General features: G+C 42.4%; 1 protein-coding gene across 1 annotated transcript; it reads right to left on the minus strand.

The window, feature by feature from the left end:
* Nucleotides 1–166: 166 nt before the first annotated feature.
* LOC113576845 (double C2-like domain-containing protein alpha) lies at nt 167–27,560 on the minus strand. Its single transcript, XM_035533430.2, has 11 exons — nt 27,178–27,560; nt 22,243–22,574; nt 21,514–21,593; nt 20,763–20,837; nt 17,355–17,464; nt 11,009–11,135; nt 10,274–10,333; nt 6,412–6,620; nt 3,542–3,623; nt 3,090–3,186; nt 167–2,650 (listed from the first exon to the last, which is right to left on the minus strand). Exons 2-11 carry the CDS (start codon nt 22,568–22,570, stop codon nt 2,514–2,516), a joined length of 1,305 nt encoding a protein of 434 aa, XP_035389323.1. The 5' UTR covers nt 22,571–22,574; nt 27,178–27,560; the 3' UTR covers nt 167–2,513.
* Between the last annotated feature and the right edge of the window lie 377 nt (nt 27,561–27,937).

The following is a 27,937-nucleotide window of genomic DNA, read 5'->3' on the forward strand; positions in this document are numbered from 1 at the left end:
TTAAAATATGTCATAATAAAAGTTAAGACATCATATTACTGCCAACCTCTAAATGAATTTTATGCGTATTAAGTAATAGCTGAAGTTACGTCTCTCATGAAATTATACAGATAATTAAGGTAATTAATTGTGAAACACTATCGATTTTATCTATGACCACATGCTACTTTGAGTTAGAGAAATGAATGAAAAATGTAAAAACATTTAAAAAACATTTCTGATATGAACACAAACTATTACTACAGAAGACAGTGAGATCAAATATTGTTTTTTTTTTAGCTACTTGGGACTATTACAATTATGTTTGAAGCAAATAACCATTTATTTTTATTAAAACATTTTGAACTGAGAAAGACAGAACAAGTCTGACAAGGAAAAGGAAGTATACACGCATAATTCCAGTGACACTGTGACAACCCATCTACACAAAAAAGCACAAATTGTATATTTTTCACAGACTTTGAAAGTAATACTGCAGCTGCAATGGTATCATTGTTATTTTAGTTTTGAAACAGGCCTGATGATTTATAGGTAAATGCATGCGCCATTCACAAAAGGTAAGTGCTTTGGAGAACAGATAGCATAAATAATTCTACAGACAAATAATATAAAATAAACATTCAAGCAATCAGTAAAATAAAGAATCAAATAGAGATATAAATGTACAAACTATGTATCTGATATGGAGTATATTATTTATGGTGTAATCATAACACATGAGAATTGCTAAAGAACAAAGATGCACTCTATGAATTTAAAGTTAGCAGCTTTGTGAACTGTATGCATTTATTCAAAAAGTGAACTTGAGTTTACAGTGAACTGTAAGAATAATGCTTCATGTGGGCAATGTTGCCATCATAATTAATGTATAAACTTTATAAAAATGTTATTATCTTTGAACAATGATTGGGAAATGCACTCATTTTTAGAAATGCACATGCAAAAACAAGCTCAAAGCTCTTTGCCACATGGCATGTGGGTATTTGTCTGGTAAGTGACGGAGCTGAGCGTGTGGGTATTCGCTTTATAAGTGACGGAGCTGAGAGTGTGGGTATTTGTCTGGTAAGTGACGGAGCTGAGAGTGTGGGTATTCGCTTTATAAGTGACGGAGCTGAGGGTGTGGGTATTTGTCTGGTAAGTGACGGAGCTGAGAGTGTGGGTATTCGCTTGATAAGTGACAGAGCTGATAGTGTGGGTATTTGTCTGGTAAGTGATGGAGCTGAGCGTGTGGGTATTCACATGATAGGTGATGGAGCGGAGCGCGTGGGTATTTGTCTGGTAAGTGATAGAGCTGAGAGTGTGGGTATTTGTCTGGTAAGTGACGGAGCTGAGAGTGTGGGTATTTGTCTGGTAAGTGACGGAGCTGAGAGTGTGGGTATTCGCTTGATAAGTGACAGAGCTGATAGTGTGGGTATTTGTCTGGTAAGTGATGGAGCTGAGCGTGTGGGTATTCGCATGATAGGTGATGGAGCGGAGCGTGTGGGTATTTGTCTGGTAAGTGATAGCGCCAAGAGTGTGGGTATTTGTCTGGTAAGTAACGGAGCTGAGCATGTGGGTATTTGTCTGGTAAGTGACGGTGCTGCGAGTGTGGGTATTTGTCTTGTAAGTGACGGAGCTGAGCTGTTGAGGAGGCCCCTCTGCTCAGGTCCATCCAGCTCTAACTATTACACCAAGCATACCAAACAACATATACAGACAGACCAGTAGTGAGGACATCTTCTTAGTCTTATTACCTACATAGACAGACAGACCATTAGTGAGGACATCTCCTTAGTCTTATTACATACATATGCAGACAGACCATTAGTGAGGACATCTCCTTAGTCTTATTACATACAAAGACAGACAGACCATTTGTGAGGACATCTCCTTAGTCTTATTCAATACAGAGTAACACTGAAGTACAATATGAGCAGTCACGAGTTCAATGGCAGTTTTGTCACACAGTTAAACCGCTCTGTATGTCTACATTTAAGACCACTTTTTAATTCATCTGCAGGAAGCATTGTTAAAGAGGGCGGGGCTTTATTGCAACAGAAATTCAGCGATTATTGCGAAGAAATCAAAATGATGTTATTTTAAATGTATTAGTTTTCAAACATACCCTTAAACAAGAGTCCTTTGCACATGGTCAGTATTCTACAGTAAATCCTGGAATGAGTCAAGATTTCGTAGTAGAAGAACAACATTTCCGTTAACCTTGAAAACACGGTTTAATTGCATGGCAGATGTGTAATATTGCAAACAGGAATTAGGGTGGCAGAGCAGAACAGAAAGAAAGCCCCAGATGTCAAAATCTCAGAGATTCTGAAGATTTGAGGAGTAAATAAAAAATAATGAGAATTGTTCCCCCAAGCCATGTGACATTCATCCATATGGGGATAATTCTACCTCATACTATATAGCTCCAGCCAGTTATCCATGCTCATCTGTTGCTAGCTGACATAATGACCAATCAGAAAACAGGCCAGTTAATAAAGCTGGCCTGTAGATGGCCAAGTACGCTGGTGTCATCACTCCTGGAATGTAGATCCTGGCAGATCATTGGTCAACGTGTGCCAACGCTCCACTTTCATGCCCTTGTTCTTCAAACAGTCTATCCAATGCTGCTGTGCATCACCCTGTGAATGACAGCCAATGGACACACCCCCTGGGAGACACAAGCAGAGAATGAAACATGTAATTATTGCTGGCATTCTAGAGGGGCAGTGATATTCATGACCACACACATGTAATCAGCCTTCTATTCAAAGCCTGGGACTGACTATCTATGTTTAATCATCTGAACAAAATGTGCTGAAGAGAGCAGAGCCAGGCATTCACTCCTAAAAAAAATGTTGAGTTTTCAGTTATTTGCCAAATGATCACACTTATCTGGAAGAACAGTACGAAAATAATACGCTGAAAAGTTTCTCAGTTACCTACATAGTTTTAGAAAACAATTAACAATAGGCTTATACTTCATGCATAATTTCTAGCATTCCCTAGAATGCATGAATGGTCAGGAGGCCACATTTCTGGGTAAACCACTCCTTTAAGTTAGGTGAACAACTGAAGCTTGTGGAGCGCGAACTAGAGGGGTGATTCACCAATGAAGTCGTTGGACTTTCCCAGATCATAGTCCCATACGGTGACCTCTAGGGTCTTGGATGCCAACTCATTTAACGTGATCTCATAGAAAAACTCCTGCAGAGATAAGAGCCAAGATGCATAGGGATGGAGAATAAGAAAGACATAACAAAATAACATAACAAAATGACAAAGTTGCACAACTACTTGACATGTTAATGCATAAACATTTCATAGACCGTTATATTTAGGTATGATATTTAGGTGCAAAGAATGAATTATTACAGATTAAGCCACAATAAATGTAATGATATCCTTTTGCCCCATTTTACTTTTACTTAAACAAAATACACTTTTGTTTAACAAAATACAAAGCACTTATGTAAACACATGCATTATGTCTCCTGAGTATATGTGAACATGAAGACATACACACACACAAACACACACATACACACACATACATGCATACCTCATTAAACTCAGGGTTCAGTGTTTTTTTAATAACAGCAGTCTTGTGTTTTGATTTCTTCTTCAAGTCTGGTTTGAGGTACCTGTGATTGAGAGCAAGCGTGCGTGCGTGCGTGTGAGAGAGAGCGAGAGAGAGAGACAGAGAGAGATAGAGATGGATAGAGAGATACAGAGGGGCGAGACAGACAGAGGCAGAGAGAGAGATTCTCCATTATTAATGCCATAGATTGCACATCTAGAGCCACTCTGCTCACTGGCTACCAACTCTGATCCTCTTCAGCACCTGAGATCACACACGTGCCTGTGCATACCTCACAATAATCTCAGAGCTTCAGCCACCAATGAGAGAAAAAGACACACACAGAGAAAAGGGAAGAGATATGGTGTGTGTGTGTGTGTGTGTGTGTGTGTGTGTGTGTGTGTGTGTGTGTGTGTGTGTGTGTGTGTGTGTGTTTGTGTGTGTGTGTGCGTGTTGCAGTCAAAGCCCTGCTGAATATAGTATGCAACAGAAGTGAATACAACCCTATGCAATATAATTTAAATGTCAAATGATTTAAAATGGTATCACCTTACAGTAACTGCAGTACTTACAAGTTGAGCAGGAGGGCATTTGCTCTTTTGTAAAATTAAAGAACAATAGTTTATATTTACTGTATTAAAATCATGGTAAACTATTTTAAACTATATAACTCCTCATTGACCAGTGTTGCACATATTTCTGGAGAGATGCTTTGCTGTTCTTCAGGGACTTCTTTTTTTCAACTGCTCTTTAGTGGAGGGGCTGAGTTGCTATATCTTTTAATATAAAACACCCCTAATTTCTTTTATTGGATTCAAGTCAGGCAGCATACTTGGCCAGGTCATAGTTTTTTTTCTCCTTTAGAAACTCTTTTTGTGTTTTGGATCTTTATTCATGAATATTCTTTTTCTGCCAAGCGTCTGGCGACTGGGAGTCATCTGTCATATAGTATTTTGGTATATCCACAGGGACTCATGGTGCCATCTATAAATGTCATCTCCCCAACACCTTACACTCGTACAGCCCCATATCATCACACTACCCCTCCTTGCCTCACTGTCGGGACTGTACGTTCACTGTGGTAGTCCTGGCCATGTTTACACTAAACACGCTGGACTCCATCTAAGCTGAACTCATTTATCCTGGTCTCATCTCACCAAAGAATGTGCTCACAGTAGTCATCAGACTTCTTATCATGTCCATGTTTCATGCAAGGTTTAATATTGCAGTTTTGTGCCAGAGAGAAAGCCAATGTTTTTCTTGGATGCTGTTCACAGAGATTGACTTTATGCAATGTCCTTTATACTGAGCCATCACAGCAACTCTGATTTTCACAGATAGCCCCTATGCCAAGCTTTCACTGTGGTAGTCCTGGCCATGTTTACACCAAACACGCTGGACTCTATCTGAGATGAACAAATACGACCAAAGAATGGGCTCCCACTAATCAGGTTTCTTTTCATGTTCTTTAGCCAAATTTAATCAGTGACTATTTATATAATATATATAAATTATATTTCATATATAATAATCAGTGATTATTTTCTTGGATGTTGTCCATAGAGGTTGACTTTATAATATGTCCATTGCATTGTCTGAGCTGTAACAGAAACTTCGGCTTCTACTGCTAGACTGAGCAGATAGCAGACGAAACAGTTAGCAGGCTAAGCATATAGCAAACGGAACAGGTAGCAGACTGTCCATGGGGTCATTTTAGAAGGATGGTCACCCCAGCGCTGGTTAGTGCTACTACACCTTGTTTCTATGCTTCCTGATTACTGCTGCAACTGTGTTTCAAAAGATTATTGGTTCGTGACCAATCTTCCTGTATCCTTTCCCATTATTGTGAAGTCTCACAGTCAGATTATTCAACATCTCTTGCAGCTCTTCTCCATGTAGAGCAGCAGACATGCAGATTGACACAGCACACAGGCCCAAACCTGAGAACATTCTGGTCTTCACGGGCCATTTTAGAACCTTGTTCATGCAATTACGTTAAAATACTATTGGACAAAAGGGCCTGGCTTGCAATCTCAGTTCTAGTTCATCCCAAAAGTGTTCAGTGGGATTGAGGACAGGGCTCTGTGCAGGTCTGTGCAGGTCCGTGAAAAACAACTCCATAGCATTATCAATCCTCCACCAAACATTTGGCACAATGCAGTCAGGCAGGTAACATTCTCCTGGCATTCACCAAACCCAGACTCATCCATCAGATTGCTAGATTCGTTACTCTACAGAACACGTCTCCACTGCTCCAGAGTCCAGTGGGAGCATGCTTTACACCACTCCATCTGATGCTTGGCATTGTGCTTGGTGAAGTAAGGCTTGAATGCCAACCATAATGCAAACCTTAACACCAACATTAATGCCAATCTTAATGTTGACCTTAATGCTAACATCTACCCCAACCTTAACAACAACCTTAATGCCAACCATAATGCCAACCTTAATGCCAACCATAATGCCAACCTTAATGCCAACCATAATGCCAACCTTAATGCCAGCCTTAATGTCAATCTTAATGCACCTCCCAAGAAACTGAATGCCCTTCAGGTAAATATAGACAAATTTTTCTGTCTGATGTGTATCACAGTTTGTCAAACTCCCCTCACATGGTCCACACAGGCCATAAGCATCCATTTTAAACTCTACACTTCCCAGGTCAGACTAAACATAACATTACAATCCCCCCCCTCTGACCTGCGCACAGATACAGTTTAATGTTCACAAGGTCATTACCAAACGTCTTCTGCTTTAATGAGCAGTCTGAACTCAGCACTACAGGAGTGGTCTCAGGTCCATGAGAACCACAGTTCGCAGCACAGATGTAGGAGGTGGCTGAATGTACTCACGTTTTGACGTAGGGGTCGGAGAAGCCGTTAACGTCCATGGCAGCCAGGTGGGCACATCGGCGGACGCCCACACACAGGCCACCCTTGGCCCGCTCCTTCGCCTCCGGGGCAACGTCTCCGCCCTCGGGTAGCGGGGCCGGAGGCAGGAACTGCAGACACAACAACAAACGGCCACGCTCTTCCAGACTCCGCTGCTGCTCGCTCTCCCACTGCGTGTGTGTGAACACACACACATAAACACACACACACACACACATCGCAAACATACCCACAGGCATATGCACCACGTACACAATACAAATCACACACATACACACAGCATCTATTAAATGTTGTAGAAGTTGCGCAATGTCGTAATGTAGCCATTACACTATATAGTGGGCATAATTAAAGAAATTCTATTTTTAAACTGAGCTTGTACTGAATGCATTCAATACTTTAGTACGCTGAATCCAAGCTGTGAATGAGAAAGCCATTGTTTCATCTTAGACTTCACCACATTTAGGCTAATTCAGCTTCACTTCTTTTACCCATATGCCTCTATAGTACCTTGTAGATCTGTCAATGTGATGAATTCTCAGCGCTTCCAAAAACAATGAGCTCTGTGCTTCCAAAAACAATGACGCTGGGAAAGACAATTCAAATTTCCAGAGTTCCTCCTTGTAGAACCTCAATAGTTTTGCGCTGAATTACATGAATAGCAATCAAGCTCCCTCTGAAGCTGTGCTCCCTGTGGCCTTTCAAAAGATTTGGAAAGTGTGAGGACTCTGTGAGGTACACATGCCCAATGCGCTGAATCAGGGGAATCTGTGAGGTACACACTACCGACCCCATCAACCAGGGGAATCTGTGGGCTACACCTGCCCGACGCCCCGAACCTGTTGGTTTTTTTGTTTAAAGTGGGTTGTGTGCTGTTTTTTTCTTTCATATTCAATTAATTGTTTTTAACACGTTTTTCTGTGGTGTCAGTGAAAGTAATTCACTCAGATACTCTTGGGTAACCTATACATAAGATAATAATGTCAGTCCCACAAGTCCCATGGATGTGTACCATGGTTCAGATGCTGCTGAAAAATACAGCATGGTTTCAGGTGTGAACCGCATGCACGTCAGAGTATTCACCAACCCAACACCACCGACCTTAATCACTGGGTTAAGGGGCTGCTCCCAGCTGGGAAGACTTACAAAACTCTTCTCCCATTCAAACGGATTAATGTGGCTTGTTTTATTATTATTATTTTTTAAGCATTTCCTGCCAACATTGGAATCTTAGTGTTTGGTGGTGAATACTAGTGTTCTGTTGGAGAATGCTGGTAGATTAGATTAGATTACATTAGATTACATTAGATCAGATCTGTTGACTTGTTCATTCTATACACATTCTGATGAGGGTCCATAGTAGGTGTCTGTAATGTGGATTACAATTTAAATTAAGGACCAGCCTCTACAAGTACTTCATGATTATAGTTGTTAGGGCCACTGGCCTATAGTCACTGAGGCAGGTTATTACAACCTTCTTAGGAATTGGCACTATGGTGGATGTTTGAAAACAGGTAGGTATAGCATGCAGTGCTAAGGAAAGATTGAAGATATCTGTAAAATTGCAGTTAATTCTCTAAGAACCCATCCTGGGTATGCTATTGGGTCCAGCAGCCTTCTTAGTGTTTATATTATATATTTATTTACTTCTTAGTGTTTATATTACGTTACCTCTGCAGACTGTAATATGAGGTGGCTCATGTCTGTAGCTGTTGTAGTGGTTGTAGCACCCTTCAAACCTTTTCTCATGCTGACCAAAGAAGTGGTTGAGCTGTTCCACCAATAAGGCGTTACTCCTGCTGGTAGTCGGTGATGATGTTTTGTTTTGTGAAGGATCTTATGCCTTGCCATGCACTCTGTGTGTAATCAAAGTAACCCTCAGTCTTCTTTCTGTACTGTGTCGCTTTAGCATCTATGATATTCCTCATCAGTTCCAATCTGGCAATACTGTACTGCTGTCTGTCACCTAAATTATAAGCTCTGTTACGGTTCTTCATCTGGAGTCGGACATGTTTTATGAAACGTGGTTTATTATTGGGAAGGACGAGAATTCATTTTGTTGTGGTGACAATGTCCATATAACATATCATGTAAAATGGGATTTTGAAGGTGTAGTTATCAATAATATCATCTTTGAATATGGTCAAGTCTGGGTTAAAGCTTAACCCAGAATTAATATTACTGTAGACATGATTGGGTGTATATTTCCCACTCATTGGCCATTGAACATGTGGTTAAAATGTAGGCAATACAGTCTTTGCCTTATTAGGCAATTAAAATCACCTGCTACTATAAAAACTCTGTTTAGGTAAACAGTCTGTTGTTCATTAATGACATCCAACAGAAGACTCAGGGCAATTGTGGTATTAGCATCAGAAGGTATGTACACAGCAGTGATCATATAATTGTTTAAACCATTTAAAAGTGATGGCATTTGACAAGCATTGGCTATCAGTTCAACTTTACCATTTGTGTGCCATTTGTTATTTTACTGGAGAATGCTGGTGATCTGTTGGAGAATGTAAGTGATCTGTTAGGGAGTGGTCTCACTCAATACTTCACATTCCACACTTCATGATTTTAAATCTAATTTAAAAACATTTATATTCCCAGTCGTTTGAGATTTAAACATTTAGGTGTGTGTCCAGGTAAACTCCTACTTTGGTTTTCCTTTGCATGATGCTCGTTTTACTCATTTGTTTTATCGTTTTAGTATTTTTGCTATTCTTTTTATTTTTACTTTTAAGAAAGCTACATTTTCTTATTTAATGTGTTTGTTTTAAAATTGTACGACGCTTTGTTTTCTTTTAAATATGTTTTAAACATAAAGTTGACTGACTGACTTCAGCAATGCCATATAATACGTTTCCTCGTATTGTGCCTCCCCTACACTATCAGCTCAGCAAGCCACTGAAAACACCACAGGTTCAGATCCGAGCCCGCATCGTGTTGTAATAAACTGAGAAAGAAGACGACTGGATAGCAGATGGAGGGGTGGGTATAAGCTCGGGGACACATGAGGAGGGAGACGGCCCGAGGAGATGAGCATGACAGGGAGTGAGTCACTCGTGACTACGGCAGTGTCAAACCTACAGCTGCGCGTATTTATAGCCCTCCAGTGGCACGTTACTCTTCAGATGCACGCATAGTGCTCGGTGTCCCGTGAGACGTCTCGCAGCTCGCAGACGTATCACGAAAACATATCCTGTCGGGTCAGTCACTCTAACTGGGAATGTTTAGACCATGCCAACAGCATGCCAGTAAACAAGTACGACTCCCAGTCTAGAAGTTCATCACAAGTCCCTCAGATTCGGTTTGTCCTGCGAAATGGTTTTATTGCTGGTGAGACAATTACAAATGAATAAATTCCCATTACTGCCACCCTCTTCAACTAATCTATAAACTTTCCTTTGTTTAAGACAAGACTGCTTCCTCCTCACGTTCCCCCACTGTTCGTTCTCGTTGCTGGTTTTATTTATTAGACCTCTTCCTGCGCTCGTCTGGCTAATTAACGGGAAGCGGGCCGCTAAAGTAAAAGCAGCTGGAGACGGAGGAAGCACAGAAGGAGGAAAGACAGCTGCTGTCCTCCGAGACACAGAGCAGTGAGGTGTTCTCGCCTGAGTCCGTCTTTAAGTGGCTGATGTAGTACAGCAGGCCAAAATGGACCATTACTGATACGGAGGTGGAACAAAACACATTAACAAACTGAGAGAGAGCGAGAGAGAGAGAGAGAGAGAGAGAGCGAGAGAGAGAGAGAGAGAGAGAGAGAGAGAGAGAGAGAGAGAGAGAGAGAGAGAGAGAGAGAGAGAGAGAGAGGCTTTACCTCTCTGAGGTAGCAGGAGATTCCCCTGAGTGCGGAGCTCATAGCAGTAGGGGACGCGAGCTGAGGGGCAGATAGCAGGCTGTTAGTGTAAAGCAGTTACTGCACCCAGCTGACACCGCTAATAACAAGTGTAATCTAATGTGGATCGGTTAGCATGATTTATTTTTTGGGGTTTTTGCGGAGTGCTAGGTGACTTTCACTTACATCTGGAAATTGATCCTTGCTGCTATTTGCTTTGTTGTTTTACTTGCTGTTCCTTATGTCTTTCTGTCTTTATTTCTTTACAATTAAAATCACAAGCAGAAGCATCTGTAACCCGCAAGCAACAGGAGAAGCCACGGCAGAATACAGAACGTGCTGGCTTTGCCCATAGTCATTATGTCTCTTATTATTGCCACAGTATTCAGCAGTGGTTGTTTTAAAGATTCAGCCAGTCCTAATTGGGCTTTAAGGAGTCTAATCGATGCATGTCTTCTGTTTGCTTCTCTCTCTCTATCCTCCTCATGAACCTCTCTGCCTTCACCTTCATCACAAATGAGAAAGTGGTTGAATAATTCATATGTCGTGTTGGCCTCATCTGATCATCCTGAGTCACAGACTTCCAATGCTAGACATTCTCATACAGACACACACACACACGAACACACACACATAGACCCTCTCACACACAGACATAAACACACACACACACACACAGACGCACACACACAGATGCAGACACTCTCACACACTCACAGGGGGCGGGTGTTCCAGACACACATTGAAGTGCTTGGGTTGGTCAGGTTTCACTCTGCGAAGGGCCACCCGCAACTCCCCGATGAACTCGTTATGTGTTAGCTTGTCTTCATCACACACAGTCACCCTGAGAGAGGAGCACCAGAGACATAAGGAGGGCAAGAGAGTGAGACAGAAAATGAAAGAGCAAGAAAGAGGGAGAGAGAAAGATGCATTAAGATGCACACTGTCATACCATTTTAGATCGACCATATAATAATAAATAACAATTTGATGTATTTACTTGTGTAGCAAATTACATTTTTATTCTAAAATCTGAATCATTTACATAGGAAAACTGTAACAGACCCACACCACACCCACACAAGCTGAGTATTCCATCATGATCTACTTCATTAGCTGATCACTGAAGGCAGTACCTGGGTAGGCTGTGTGTGTGTGTGTGTGTGTGTGTGTGTGTGTGTGTGTGTGTGTGTGTGTGTGTGTGTGTGTGTGTGTGTGTGTGTTTGTTTTGTAAGACTCAGAAACATTTTATAAACCAGGGCCTTTAGGCACAGGCTAATCAGAATTAAATTGACAGCAATTACTTATTCAGCACTGCCTTGTGGTGTTACAATGAAAAAAGTCATAAAAAGTTGCTCAGCCAAACACAGCATTTAGTTTTTGTTTTGTTTTGTTTTGTTTTTTTGCTTTTAACCAGTCACCAAAGGGCAGGTCCTTTAAAGACCAGAATAAATTAAATTATCCATTATTCATTATTTTTATTCTCTATTCCATCTTCCTTTATTATTGTTTTGTTATGTTATTCACCTTCAGTCTTTCACTTGAGAACTGAAATGTTAGAATTTAGATGAGGATTGATTATATTAAGGAGAACTAGCCAATCACTTCTTAGTAAACATCAACTGAGGCTGCACAGGAACTGGTCAATCATGTTGCTACTTAGCAAGGCAATGATAATGCATTCAAAACAACATCACAAATAATATTCATCATAAAAGACATAAATCACAACCACAATTTAAACTGAATTAATGTGCTATTTCTCTCATCTAATCACAATGATGTTTATTCTTTTGATATTTGAATTAGGCACAGACCACTCAGAAGAACTGCAGAATGGGCTTTATCTTTAGTGTGCTAACTGTATCAGTTTTAATTAGCTAGCTTGTCCATTGCTCATTATGTGTTATCTAGTTAAATGAAACATTTAAAGCAATCTTTTGAAGCAGATAAAAGCTGTGCTGGAGCCCTATATGTTCCTCATGTTTTGTTACATTGCATTACCATCTATTTTTGTTTTTCTAATTGGTTCTGTTTTGGACGACAGCTTCATACTAGCTCCTCCTCACTATACTAATGGTGTCTCCTTGAGTATAACATGTGCACTGGAGTAGTTTGTTGTAACTTTGCTATTAGGCTGAACTTATTAAGTGAACTCTGTAGGTTTTAAATTAGTGCTGTGTGCCAAAGATTCCTGCAGTTGTGGTAGTCAGAGTAACAAGTGTGGTGGCCAGAGGTGCATGTGGGTTGGTCAGAGGTTCAGATGGGATAGTCAGAGGTACACGTGAGGTGGTCAGAGGTACACGTGAGGTGGTCAAAGGTACACGTGGGGAGGTCAGTTAATCTTTGTTTTCTTCTTCTTTTCTTCTGGCACATGGACATGTGATAGCCTGTACTGCCACTGTGCCCCACTAACACTCTCTTAGCACCTCCTCTGGTCATTCTATTCTATAACAGTAATCACAGTAATGGCACATTGTCTCTGGAGTTTAGACCTCTGACTTGAAGCAGTGGAGTCTGGGTTATTAAATCAGCACTCTTCTACTCTATGCTAGAATATGGGTCAGTGCAGGACAGAGTATGGACCAGGCTAAGCCAAAGTATAGATCATGCTAGATGAGAGTATGGACCAGTCTAGGCCAGAGTATGGACCAGGCTAGCCCAGAGTACAGATCGGGCTAGCCCAGAGTATAGACCATGCTAGCCCAGAATAAGGACTAAGATAGCCCAGAGTATGGACCAAGCTAGCCCAGAGTACAGACCAGGCTAGCCCAGAGTATTGCTCAGGCTAGCCCAGAGTAATGACCAAGCTAGCCCAGAGTATGAGCCAAGCTAGCCCAGAATATTCAGTCTCCTCATGGTCCTAAAGCAAGTCATGATACATATCAGTCTGGCTTCACACAAGAAAGTACGCCAACCGAAGACAGCCAGAAACAAAGAGGAAGAATATGCAGACCTTAATTGAGCATTCTGCGTACTCAAACTGTGAGTCAGGCTCTTCTTTGTCCAGACACTCTCTTTATTTTATACCAAGCCCTCCCACAAACCTCACCCCCTTTCTGGAACTGTCTAGCCATGAGAGAGCAGGCAGAGCGTGCCAGACAAGCATTGCCCCCGGAAACGGAGCAAGCGATGGTTGTTTAGAACTGGCTGGCAATTTGCTGCCAGCTACCCTGTCATCCCAGTGGAACATAAAAATTTGGCCTCACAGACTCACTTATACTGGAGAGAGAGGCAGAGAGAGAGAGGGAGAGGGAGAGAGAGGGAGAGAGAGAGAGAGAGAGAGAGAGAGAGAGAGAGAGAGAGAGAGAGAGAGACCAGTGTGATAATGGCAATTTATATATGCAGAGCAGCTGATTTGGAGGAGAATTTGTCAACTGTGCATCTCATGTGTTTTATACCAACCTATCACTTTGTTGAATGTGAAAAAAGCCTTACAGAGTGAACTTCACATTTGAAATGGAAAGCTAATCATGTGAGGCATTGCTAATGAAATTATCCAATGTGTTTGGAGTACCTTAATATTTACATCACTACTGTGATTGTTTTGCACAGAGTGAGTAAAGTCAGTTCAAACTGTCATGTAACACTGGGCATGGTTGGCCAAACCTCAGTGAGACTGTTTCTAACATCACAGTGTCACTGTTCCATTAGTTTCACTATTATCTGTTAATAAGGTGTGGCTATTTTTTTCTATCCTTTAGAAAATGTGCCACAAAGAGTCATGGAGTCACTATGGGAAATGTAGTCCACTAGTGCAGCACTGAAAAACTATATCACTGATTAAACAAAGGCTGGTTATTATATAAAGAGTGCACGTACACAACACTACATATACAACTGTTCATAATAAAGAAAAGCTCTGTGAGGAGATACAACTAAAATGCTTACTTATGGTTTGTCAGTAACTTGGAACTCCTGCAGTCAATAAAGTGCAGCTACTACAAAAATTCTTATGTTTGTTTGTTTGTTTGTGTGTAGTTTGTGTCTATATATTGCAAAGTTCTTATTAGCCTTGAGCAGTCTAACTAGGCTAGCCCTGCAAGCCCTCTGTCTCTCTCTCTCTTACTACCACACACACACACACAAACAACTCACAACCTCTCCAAGGGTCAGTGAAATTAAATGCCCCAAAGAAGTCATTCTGACCTCAATCTGTCACTACAGTTGGAAGTGATGAGAGAAGAGTGGAGGAGAGAGAGGAGCAGAAAAGAAGAAGAGGACAGAGAAGGAGGCAGAACAAGAGGATGATGGAGAGTATGGTGAGAGGATATCAGCAGGATGTCTAGAAAAGAAGGCCAAACACTAACTGCACCTTTAATACACAAAATTCATTAGTTTATCAAATCTCTACAATGCACAAATCGGATGAAGAAGTCCTTTTGAGGACACTCGTATTTTAGCACTGTACTCACAGTGTGGATTCCTAGGAAAACCTTTCTCTTGCGTGCTAAAATTACACAGTACAAATGACAGCAACCAACAAGCAATTACTGTGTTACTGTGTGTCAATGATGTCACCACAACAGTGATGTCACCAAACGTTACAAACACTCAGTAACATCTATCTGTTATCTAACATGTATCTGATACAACATGACATGTGTCTTTGCCCCAGCACATACACAAGGGTGCAGTTGTCACGGGCAAATGATATGAGAGGGATGGAACCTTATATATGTAGCCCAGTGAAAAGCATGATGGGAAGAATGTGGAAATTCAGCCCTTATTGTGAACACTAACTGCCATATTCATGAGCATTTTGGTTAAGAAAAGCATGCTCAGCACAGAGAGAATCTGGACATGCATGTAGCAGGTTGTCAGCTCCTGGTTCACTATCTGCAAAGGCATCTTCTGTGCTAGGAAGGTGAGCCACGGGCAGTCGTCATTCCCAGAGTCAGGTTTCCACTGTAAACACTTGAGAGAAAACTCACAAAGAGCTCAGGAAGTTTACTCGTGTACCAGGGCATCTTGACTGGCATCTATACCTGATTGTGGGTGGGGCTCACAGGCTGATCCAATCAGGAAATGGTGATGGAGAATGAGGAACAGGCACCCTGCCCAAGTCAACTCCCAGCCACTCCTAGCCAACTGCTCCTCCCCCAGCTCCACCCGCATCTACCACATTCACCTTCATGTTCAAGACAGGAGGTTCTTCAGTGATAGGTGGTGGACTCATAAATGGACTCACAAAGTTCATAAATGCATGGTGGAGGGTGCATCATCTGGAAACAGCGCCGACAAGCAGCAGCAGAAACCAATCGCCATTCGCCCCCACAGTGGAAGGTGACCCAGAATTAGAATGCCATGCTGCATTTCTGTAGTTGTGACAGAAGGTCACAGATTCTGTGATGGCCCAGTAGACATGGGGTGCCAGTGGTCCAGCAAATCCAGCAGGTCCACATGTGCTGTGATTCATGTGGCTGGACCCACAGAACAGATGTTGGTTTGGCTGGTCTTCACTCAGAGTGCTGACTTTCAGGGCAGTAGACTGCAAGGTCAGAGAAAAGCAGAGTGTACTATGGGATATCTCTTTGCTTAGGTAGGCCAGCTTAGGTAGGCCACTATGCTTCTCTGAGAAACTCCGAGACGGAGGTGCTACTGCACGTGCCTGCTGTAATTCTGGGGTACATCACTGACTGGGATAGGTTCCTGTAAGGGCATTTGTTAACTTTAGATGAAGCAGAACTTTTCTTATTGGCAAGTTGTACTCTTTTATACTGTGTGCAACATTGTTTTTTAAATGTGTGTTAAGTAAGTATGTTACTATCAACAAGGATCCTTGCAAGCCAACCTTTTTACAAAGCACTTCCTTTTCCTTCAGTGAATGTGGTTTGTAGAGTCCAAGAATTTCTCGAGTGTTTGCAGACAGCTCATATATCAGCACACAAACACCTTGGCAGAACCAAAACATAACGGCGCAGTGTCTGCCAGCTGTTGGGTGGGTGAAACAGGGATGATAGGAAGCCGTGCTTGGACGAACTCCAGAAGTGCCGCGAGTGGTCCCAGACCTTTTGTTGTGTCATAGAAGAACAGGGGAGTCTGACCCATGGAGGACAGACAGACAGAGAGACAGACAGGCAGACAGATCTTTTTGGCTCCTTCTATGCTGCTCGAAGCTACTGGCACTGCCAGCTGGTCCAACAGCAGTAAGTCACTCAGAAACAGAAAGAGCATCTGCAGCCGTGCTGAAGAGATGGGCGGCACCTCTTACAAAGCCTTGCTTTTCATTTCTTTTTCCCTTTCAGACACAGCAGGAGTATAATTATCCCGGGGGGGGGGGGGGGGGTGTTAACCCATGGGGAGCGTTAACCCTTGAGGAGTGCTTTTTGAAATGGGTGTTAATCCTTGGCAAGTACTATCTCAGGGCATGTGTTAACCATTGGCGAGTGCTAGTCCAGGGGGAGTGTTAACCCTTGGGGAGTGCTACCCCAGGGGGAGTGTTAACCCTTGGGGTGTGCTAGTCCAGTGAGAATATTAACCCTTAGGGAATGCAACTTCAGGGGGTCTGTTAACCCTCGGGCAGTTCTACCCCAGGAGGAGTGATAAACACCTGGGGACTGCTACCCCAGGAGGAGTGATAAACACCTGGGGACTGCTACCCCAGGAGGAGTGATAAACACCTGGGGACTGCTACCCCAGGAGGAGTGATAAACACTTGGGGCGTGCTACCCCAGGAGGAGTGATAAACACTTGGGGCGTGCTACCCCAGGGGGATAGTTTGCTTGATCTGCTTGCAAGGTGAACTAAAAGCAAAGTTCTGTATCCTTTGAGGAGGCCAGAGTCCTTTAGGCCTTTAGGTAAAGTTTAGGCATGTGAGTTAAAAAGAGGCTCACTACCTTAATGTTGAAATTCGCAGCCCATTGTATTTACTGACAGTGCCCTCTTGGCAGTCATTAAAACTATCCAATTAACTGGGATGTAAAAAGTGAAAAGAAAGAATTATTAAAGTGAAATAAGGAGGCAGAGAGAGATAGAGAGAGGTGGAGAGAAAGAGAGAGAGGAGGTTAGAGATATAAGGAAAGAAGGGGGGGGGGGTAGAGAGAAGTATTGTATAGGCTACCTGAGTGTTTTTCTGCTCATATCTTCCTCTGTAATGCCGCAGTAGGTTAGAGTCTCGTTCCACACAGGATTCAAGGTGTTCTTTACAGTCTTAGTCTTCAGCTTATTCGCCTGCATAGGCAAACATTATCAGTATCATCAGCATCTTAGACTCAACAATCGCGTAGTGTCAGAATAATCACAAACGCACAGCAAAACTGAGCATTACATGTCAGAGTCCTGATACTTGTCCTTTGCAAAAGTTACAGGCTAAAGTACATATACCAGTGCACAAAACCTTTTTTTAATCTCTTATGCCAATCCGGGAGGGCGAGGGTTGTCACGTGCTTCCTCCAAGGCACATGCAGGCAATTTCAGCATATTTTCTAAGTGCAGTTCATGTAGCCTCAGGGGGCAGAGTAACAAACTCAGAGGACAGTGCTATCAATAACTTTCTGATGCATCATTTCACAGACACCCATGATTGGCCAGTGCTGCTGTGAATGACAGGGAAGAGTGAGTATGCCACACCTCCCTCTCCAAGAGCACAGCTATAAGCTGTCTCAGGCCCCCAGCCACAGACGGTTGTGGCATCATCAGGGCATCGTCAAAGGGCATGAAGATGAGAATTTTTAGGAGAAAGTGATAAAAAAAACGATGAAAAACTGATCGAAAATATTGGAACATCTGCGTCAAAACTAGAGAAAATGTCAATGGGTGGCCCATTCTGGAGGATTAAGATGCAGTTTATTTGTCATGTAAACCTAAGGAAAACTACAGACTGCTTTCTGACCAACTGACAGTGATACTAAAATAAATAACTCTGACACTGAAAACACCTCAAATGTCACCAGCTGCACTAAATTGGACAGTGTGATTGTGGGTTGCAAGAGTATTTTTACTTGATACTAATGAGACAAACTCCAGGAAGCATGTCAGTCAAGTGTTTTGAAGGGTTCTACTTTTTCCCACCATGTGGCCCAGAGACCGTGGAACAGGACACAGTGTTTTTCCACACTGCTTGGTCTGATGCTTGAAATACACTTTGTGGGGGTGTGTGTGCTATGACCCCTATCAAGCTGGCCAGGTGAATTATAGGCACAGACAAAACACCAACTTTGCTTTTCACATCAATACTATCAAGACTTGTTTAGTAGTTGGGGGTTTTAAAAACTAAAGATTGTTTGCAAATGACTTATTTGTTTATAAACTTTTGATCTAATAATGAAGGAGTCTGAATAGTGTTTTCACAGTATTGGAAGTAGAAATATATGTCTTGACAACAATCTAATTTCTTATCATTTGTTTAACAATGTAATACCATTGTGTAGTTCTCACATGTGTTAGGCTGAATGACTATTCTGGCTGGTAGCTGTAAGTTAATGAACAGAGTCGTCTCAGACTGGAAGTGACTGGGACTAAGGTTTCGAAAATTACAGGGCAATGTGACCCTCGCGCTGTGCCCACCCATCACCTGGACAGCCACATCTGGACAGCCACGGGGTGTTCTAGAGTAAACTATCTAAAACGCTTTGATCCAGAGCTCACTATGTCAAACTCACAGGATGGATTTTGGCAGGTTTCTGACAGCGGTAATAAACTCGCAGTTTCAGGTGATTATTTATTATTAATGGAATTATTAATAGAACTTCAGCAAAGGAAAAAACACGTACAATATACTGTGTTTTTTCTGTTTATTCTACTTCTAATTTTCTGTACTCCATATTGTTTTAAATACACTGTTCCATAAAGACTTAAACAAGTGTAGATTATTATAATGAAACCATAACTATGCCCAACACTATGCCATAGCACTATGCCATAGACTCACGCCATAACCATGGGAATCAGTGATAGCATGGTGTATCCCTGTTAAAACAGCGCAGTTCCTTTGGGGGTAAAAGCCATGCATTATTTTGGCCATAACATGAGTGTTATGGTTACTTAGCTGTTCACTAGGATTGGACATGAAGAGTGACACTATTAGAGTGTCGTGGTTACTTAGCTGTTCACTAGGATTGGACATGAAGAGTGACACTATTAGAGTGTCGTGGTTACTTGGCCGTTCAGTGGGATTGGACATGAAGAGTGACACTATTAGAGTGTCGTGGTTAATTGGCCGTTCACTGGGATTGGACATGAAGAGTGACACTATTAGAGTGTCGTGGTTACTTGGCCGTTCAGTGGGATTGGACATGAAGAGTGACACTATTAGAGTGTCGTGGTTACTTGGCCGTTCAGTGGGATTGGACATGAAGAGTGACACTATTAGAGTGTCGTGGTTACTTGGCCGTTCAGTGGGATTGGACATGAAGAGTGACACTATTAGAGTGTCGTGGTTACTTGGCCGTTCAGTGGGATTGGACATGAAGAGTGACACTATTAGAGTGTCGTGGTTACTTGGCCGTTCAGTGGGATTGGACATGAAGAGTGACACTATTAGAGTGTCGTGGTTACTTGGCCGTTCAGTGGGATTGGACATGAAGAGTGACACTATTAGAGTGTCGTGGTTACTTGGCCGTTCAGTGGGATTGGACATGAAGAGTGACACTATTAGAGTGTCGTGGTTACTTGGCCGTTCAGTGGGATTGGAAATGAAGAGTGACACTATTAGAGTGTCGTGGTTACTTGGCCGTTCAGTGGGATTGGACATGAAGAGTGACACTATTAGAGTGTCGTGGTTACTTGGCCGTTCAGTGGGATTGGACATGGAGTGACACTATTAGAGTGTCGTGGTTACTTGGCCGTTCAGTGGGATTGGACATGAAGAGTGACACTATTAGAGTGTCGTGGTTACTTGGCCGTTCAGTGGGATTGGACATGAAGAGTGACACTATTAGAGTGTCGTGGTTACTTGGCCGTTCAGTGGGATTGGACATGGAGTGACACTATTAGAGTGTCGTGGTTACTTGGCCGTTCAGTGGGATTGGACATGAAGAGTGACACTATTAGAGTGTCATGGTTACTTAAATGTTCAGTAGGAGAGTGACAGAGAGAAGAAGAAGTACATCAGACTGTCACGGACTGTTCCCCCCCCTTAAGTAACGTGGTACAGCCCGCCGCGTGCAGGGGGATCCACATGTTCTGTTTGTGTTGTAACCACACCCCCTCGGGATTGCACATACGTGCGCAGGGTTTAACGTTAAATGTCTCGTGTCCGTGTGTGCTCACTTTGTTGGTCACTGTCGCTACTTATGTTTCAATCCTGAGTATTCCAGCCGTAACGTTGTTTCTGTGTAATCGTCAAATAATGTATCAGTGTTCTATGTTTAACGCTAAGTGTACAGTTATGTTTTCCGTTAGTGCTGAGTGTGAGTGCCACCCTTTTTGTATGTGCTTTATGTCATTAAATGTTACACATTGTCAAGGGAGTCTGTGTGTCCTGCCCCTCGCCCTGCGGCACTCGGGCCAGCAGCAACGTTACACAGACCTTGCAGGCACCAGGGAGCAGATGCAGCTTCACATAAGGGTCAGCCAAACCATTGAAGTCCATGGGCTTCAAACCCTTTAACAGAAAGAGAGACATAGAGAGAGAGAGAGAGAGAGAGAGAGAGAGAGAGAGAGAAAGAGAGAGGGAGGGAGAGAGAGAGAGAGGGAGGGAGGGAGAGAGAGAGAACGAGAGAAGGGAAGAGAGAGATGGAGCTGGGTTATGGGTACACAGATGGGTAAACACTCGGACATCATGCTAACAGTCAGTGTATTTAAATTATTCTGGCATCATGTTCGGTATACATGATAGTATCTCCTCTGAATAGGCACACATTCACTGGCTCAAGAGTGTCGGTGTCATTATACAGCAGTGTCGGGGTATTGTCGGGGTGCTGGACACAACCTGCCCAATTCTGGCCGCAACACTCCGGCAGCCGGGAGTAACTGTTGATATCTACTGGCATATTGAGGAAATTACAATCACTTTCTCCTCTGACCTGGAAAAACACTTTGTTCCTTCCCAGAATAGACTACCTTTAATTGTGGATGAAATCCGAGTCATTTAGGAACCTGAATTGATATGCTGGGGAAAGGCTGAGATACTCTTCCTTTCAATGGACATCTACTACCATGCAGAGTTTAATTCCAACTCCTAATCCACTATAAGCAGTATCCAGTGTTAAAGTCATTCTATAGGCAACAGCTATGGAACATCATGGACATCACATAACCATCAGGAGCAGTGTGATTACCTTGGCTCTGAGAAGAGTGCAGTGCAGTGAACTGCTGGCTGACTCGTAGAGCAGATCAAACTCCAGGGTACCTAGAGATGCTGCAAAGAACAACCACAGCAATACATCACTCAGTCAATACATTTCTTACATAACAGCACATAGCAAAGCAGCAAGTTTTATACTTTTCAAGAGATATGGCCTTATTTGACACAATTAAGATTTCCATCATGTATTTATACTGTTCTGATCAATTCAGAAACTGAAGCCACATTCAGAAAAAACGTGATTGCACCCATTTTGTGTTATATGCCAGTGTCAGTATTTGGTACTGAAGTGTTGCTAAAATCCCATCCTAGATATCTTTAGCATTCCGTCATGAGATACTTCATCAGCTAGTCTTCAAGCCCTTTATGATCTGATGCAGTTGTATCAGAATGAGAACAAGAGTGACCCTCTCATTGCACAACTACATCACTTCCTGTAGTGCGACTACATCACCTCCTGCAGCACAGCTACTACACCTGGACAAACAGCAGCAATCCTCGGGGAGAAGGGAGTGCGTTTCCAATGCATGTCAGTATTTTCAGAACTGATCACTTTAATGTGCATGTGAGCAACCAAACACAGCCCACTCAGCTCCACAGAGAGGCGAGGGTATAAAAAGGTCACTGCAGAGCATGTAAGACCTGATGGAGACGAGCTCTCCACAGCTACAGTCTGGAGACACAGTCTGCACATCACACTCACTGTTATCATCGCTGTCACCGCTGTCAATCTCCACGGAAGTGTCCATACTACCCATCAGAGACAGTGTCCTTCCACCTCCCGCCACTCCTAGAGACAGAGGAGAGAGGAGACCACCTCCTGCTGCCACTGCCTCTCCTCCAGCTGGAGTTGTTGCAGATGGTAACCCTGCCTGGTTTGGCGACAGCGAATCAGAAAGCGAGGATGTAGGGGAGAGGCGGGGAAAGTAAGAAGAGATCTGCCTGATTGGTCGAATGGGCCCGGGGCAAACGTTAATTGCCATGTGCTCCTGAATGGAGATGGTCATTCTTTTTCCTTTCTGTACCGTCATCTAGCTGTAAAAACAGACAGAGGGAAATATTCATGTTAAGGTTTCAGCTCTCATTTAATAGGAACCAACTAATGACAGGTGATTAAATGAGCTAAATTGAGACTAACAACACTAGTGATCTGACATAAAAGTGAACTGACATTGTCAAATAAACTTTATTTTCTAAATATATTGTACTCTAAACAATCTGTTCTGGTCCAGTTACTGGAGGAGTGCCCCAGGGACTGGTTCTGGGTCTTCTCTTTTTCACTTTGCCAAATCATCCATGATAACGTTCTCAGATTTTCATTTTCACAATCAGTACATCTGATTCATTTTAGCACTACGAATACCAATGATTTGGCACCTGTTGACAGTTTGATTTATATAGCTGTACAGAAAGTGTGATTGCTAAGCCGTGCTAAGCCTGCTGGTGTATTATTTGACACTTTGTTCACCTTTGAGCCATATATCATATCACATGTTAAAATTGCATCCTTGACCTTCATAAAATTGCTCGACCTCAACACACTTATTAATGCCATTAGCTATTTCAAACCTCATTATTTTATTTCTTCTTTATTGGTGTTCCAGATAAAACTCTTAACAGGCTTCAATTTATACAAAACTCTGATACACTCTGCTATAGTATATAGTGCTACAGATTATTACCCAGTACCTTTATAAAGCACTTAGCACATGCGATTTTTCCTCCCAAAACATTGGAGTAATAAAACCCTCATAGGCTCAATCCACTGGGGCATGAAGACCATAGTCAGCCTGGGTATAGTGTTTATTATACCATCCATCAAGGGCTATGAGAAGATGGCTTTGCCCAGTTGGGACATGGTGATGATGTATTTCAAACTGTCCAAAGGCACTGTTCTCAACAGCCAAATACCAAGAATTACACTCCTGGACTGAGGCTCGTAAGTGAACTTTTTTGTATTTTTGTGAAATACATTTTATGAATATAATAGGCAACTTGGCTACGCTTGTAAGAGTTAGATGAAATATGTTGATGCGTAGATAACTAGTTCATTCTCCATTTAAAATCATGCCTGAAGAGCCATGAAAAGATGTGCAATCCCAATACAAAAAAAAGAATCTGAATCAGCACTTCATGCTTATCCTTAGTTCAAACCTGTAATGCTATGACTGTGCAGATGAACTTTTCAGAGCCAATAGGGATATATTTTAACACTGAAACCTGAGACATGCTAATCAATTGATACGACAAAAAAAAAACTATTTGAAAAAGTTATTTTATAGAACTGAGTTAAAATACATTAAACGAAAAAAGCTAGCTTCACTTTGTAAGACATAACCTACACTTTAACCAAAACACTGCAGTACGTATCTAGTCTAAGTGTCTACTATATAAGATCTACCAAGCACTGTTGGAAATGCTACAAAGGCAGACACAGCAGTCTCTAGGTGCCACCTAGCTGTGGGAACCCACTGCTCTAGCCTGTCTTCCACATTATGATGCTCTAGGGAATCTGACACTTTATAATTGGGTGGTCCTGCCCAGGCCTGCAGTGAGGGAGCACTGATATGCTATGATTAGAGAAAGAACAATGCGGTGACCACGCACATCATTCACCACCATTGTGAAAAAGTCCTACCTAGACTTCTGGATGACATTTGAACAAAAATATCACCATCTCAGATCTTGAAATGGAAACACCAACAGCAATAACAAAATCCAACTGCAGCAGCACTAAAGTTCAGTTCAGTTTGAGAATGTAAAACGGGATGTGAATTTTTTGCATATATATCTGCGAGGGACCAGCAGTACGATGAATGAGACCTCCGGTTATTAGCCGATGTCGACAGTCACACATCTGTAGCAGAGATACACACAGTCATTGGCCTAGGTAGTGTGGTCTGTTAGCATTGGCCTAGGTGGTGTGGTCTGTTAGCATTGGCCTAGGTGGTGTGGTCTGTTAGCATTGGCCTAGGTGGTGTGGTCTGCTGCTACAAGGGGCCAAGCCACAAGGTTGGACACTGAGACTGGTTTTCAAATATTAATATAGGTTCAGATCCGGTAAAAATTAAATGATAAAAGCAGAAAGGGAAGATAACGTAAAGTTGTAATAATAGGCAACGTGCATGCTATGATGAAGACTAGCATAATTAGAGGGTGGAAAAGTCTTCATTTGCACTGAGATGTTTCCAGAAAAGACATTTATTTATCCCACTTTGAGGAGGGAAGATTCTTTTGTTTTGCAGACCAAGCTGTTCTGTCAGGCATCTCAGCTGCATCTGCAGCACTGACAGATTGTGCTTAAAATCTTGACCAAGAAAACTTCACACAGGTAGGTTCACGCAGGTAGGTTCCTGCAGGTAGTTCCAGGAGGTACTATCAAATAACTGAGAAACATGTCAACAGAGAAGGAACCATCGCAGCACCAGAACAAAACAGCACAGTGCTTTTCTCAGCTTGGCTGGGTGAAATGACTCAATGCCTCAAAGGTCCATGTCACTGTGACGTACGCTTGCATGGCTCCTTAAGATCCTCCAAAGGATCTGGGAGTGTTGACAGTATACAGAGAATATAAACTCTGACTGGCCTGGAAAAATGGGAATGTCAGTGGGGTCAATTGTCCTTAATTAGCACATTCATGGATGAGAGGATGGAGAGGGTCAGTAAATCTTACTTTGGCACACCAGCTGCACATAATTATAAAATCACGAGGCAAACTGCAAATGTTTGGGACGGACTGACAGTCTGGACATCAACCACTACAACCACAGAGGACAACAACAGCTCCAGAGGATCAGCAGCACGTGCCTCTAATCTAATGCAGTGACAGAACAGCTTGGGGATAAGTCTGTGGGTGAGACTAGCAGGTTCAGTTCGAAGGACAGAAGTGTTGAGCTAAAGCATCAGAGACCAAGGGCAGTTTTGTCATCACAGCTGTCCTGGTCTGTTACGCTGCTGGCTGTTACCGTGCTGTTCACATCTCTGCATGAAGAAGGGCAGCACATGGTGCATCTACTCCATAATAGTAATACTCTATAATACTCTATAATAACGCCAATTTACTAATATACATGACAATAGCAGAAACGCTACTTCCATGAGAACTACACGGACACTGGGAGCTATAACCTGGAATAAATATATATTATACAAATGCTATTATTTGCAAAAGCAAATTAGTCTAATGCGACACACGCAGGCTGGCAGACGACATCCTGGGAACAAAAAAGGCAAAACGGAAAAAAGAAGAAAGCAAAACTGTGAGCCAATCCCCAACCACCATCACTCTCTCTCCCTGCCTCCTCCTCACAGTCACTTCTGATGCCACTCATCTACCCTGCTCCTTCGCTTCCTCTTGGTCTCTGCTTGCAGTTATTCATTCTCCTGGAATCGCGTTTCTTTGTCATCTTCTCCTGCTGTTCCAAACGCTAGCCTTTTCCTATCCGATTTAATAATTTAATATGGGATTCTTGTAGAGTCGCACTAGAAGAAATAACTGATGCTGCCCAGACACTGTGATGGAACGAAAGCGCTTAAGCGATTTATAACATAGAAAAGCATATGATGTGAGCGTTAATTCAAAATGAACGATGAGGAAGTGACATGACTATAAATTACAGTATAATAGTTTATATGACATTTAAAAATCAAAGGGTCATGGGTGTTATTTATATATTATATATCACAACGTTCAGATTTTCTGATTGGCCTCATCTTTTCACTAAATGACTATTATGTTCACTTCATTATTCATGTGACCACTATATAGTTCTGTGAACTAATCAATTATTCACTCCAAACTGACTTCACAGTAAGCAATCATATTATAATCCTTTTTTTGCAGGGGTGTACATTTTGCAGTCTTAAATACAACCTGTACATTTTAGTCCAAAAACATGCATTTATCAGGTCCGTTCTGTGTTTTCAACCACATGTCAATTTGTATTTTGAAAAAGTTGTTTTTTGTTTTGTTGTAAAGTTGATGCCTAAACAGTACAAAGCAAACACAAATCTAATTCCAGATGAGTTACCCCACACTGAGGGTCTGATTATGTATGAATGCAGATCCTGATGTCATTTACAACAGTAAAATCATAGTATTATTTATGAATACAGATCCTGATGTCATTTGCAACACCAAGATTATAGTGTTATTTATGAATACAGATCCTGATAAAATTGTAGTGTTGCAAATGACAATATTACAGCAAACCCCACGTTAGTCTGCACCTGCCTATTATGTGCTAGCATTTATAGAGAGAGAGTATACCTACATACTGTATGCGGAGAAGAAACAGAACCCATGATGCACTGTTTCTAATAAGATGCATGGCTCAATGTGTGCGCGCACATCCATGCTATCATGTTTTACTTATCTAGTCACAGATAAGTCACAGATATCTAAACCAACAGCATGGGTGGAGGGGGTACCGTTGGGCATGTCACATGGGGAGATTTCTATATAAGAGAGAATAACAAACTCTACATACAGAGCGAGAGCAGCGGCAATGGGCACTCAGGTAGACCACCTAAGGGATGCAGTGAGCGCCAAAAACGTGAAGAGGAAAGAGGAAAGACAAAAACACCAAGCAAACAAACTGAGTAGCACAGCGGTGGGATGAATGAAGGCTTTTCCTACCTCTGTGATGAGCTCGAGCTGAAAACTTCTGAAAACGGCTGAATTCCAGAGCGGATGGACTTGGACTAGCAGGCGTAAGGAGGAGGACAACGAGATAAGATGATAGAATGAGGCAAGAGCCCAGGCAGGAAGAGAGAAAGAGAGAGAGAGAGAGAGAGAGAGAGAGAGAGAGAGAGAGAGAGAGAGAGAGAGAGAGAGAGATGAAAAGTTGCTTTTCCCCCTCTGTGTCGTCTTAATGCAGCTTCAGTGTCAACAATTTAAGATCAATAGTGAAAGATTAGAGGAGATTAGAGGAATACTTGAGCAGACAGCATGAAAAGCAGAGCAAAAGAGGGAGGGAGGAGAAGATCAACAAGAAGGGTAAAAAAAAGCTGGCGGGAGTGGACAGGGATTCCTGGAGAGTGCGTTATGCGTGTGCGACTACGAGTCTTCTCCCTCTTCTTCTCTCCTCCCTCTCTCTCTCTCTCTCTCTCTCTCTCTCCTCCCCCTAATCTCTCACTCGCTGCAGTGTGAGCCTTCTGTGTCCGTGTTGCCCCCTCACACTCTACCAAAGTGCATTTGCACGTCTGTCCAAGTGCAAGCTTTCCCTAAACCTTCCTTTCGCAGGAAGATAGAATGATACCGTGCTCAGCGCCGGGACCTTACTCTCACTCTCTGGGTCTAATTACAATAATGGCACTTCTGTCTCAGAGACGCGCTCCTCTGTGCTATTTATCACCATTTGTTCACAGCTTTTTTTAGGGAAACTAAGCCTTTCTTC

The sequence above is a fragment of the Electrophorus electricus genome, chromosome 15 (genome assembly GCF_041902795.1).
Source record: "Electrophorus electricus isolate QZ-2024a chromosome 15, ASM4190279v1, whole genome shotgun sequence".
Lineage (NCBI taxonomy): Eukaryota > Metazoa > Chordata > Actinopteri > Gymnotiformes > Gymnotidae > Electrophorus > Electrophorus electricus.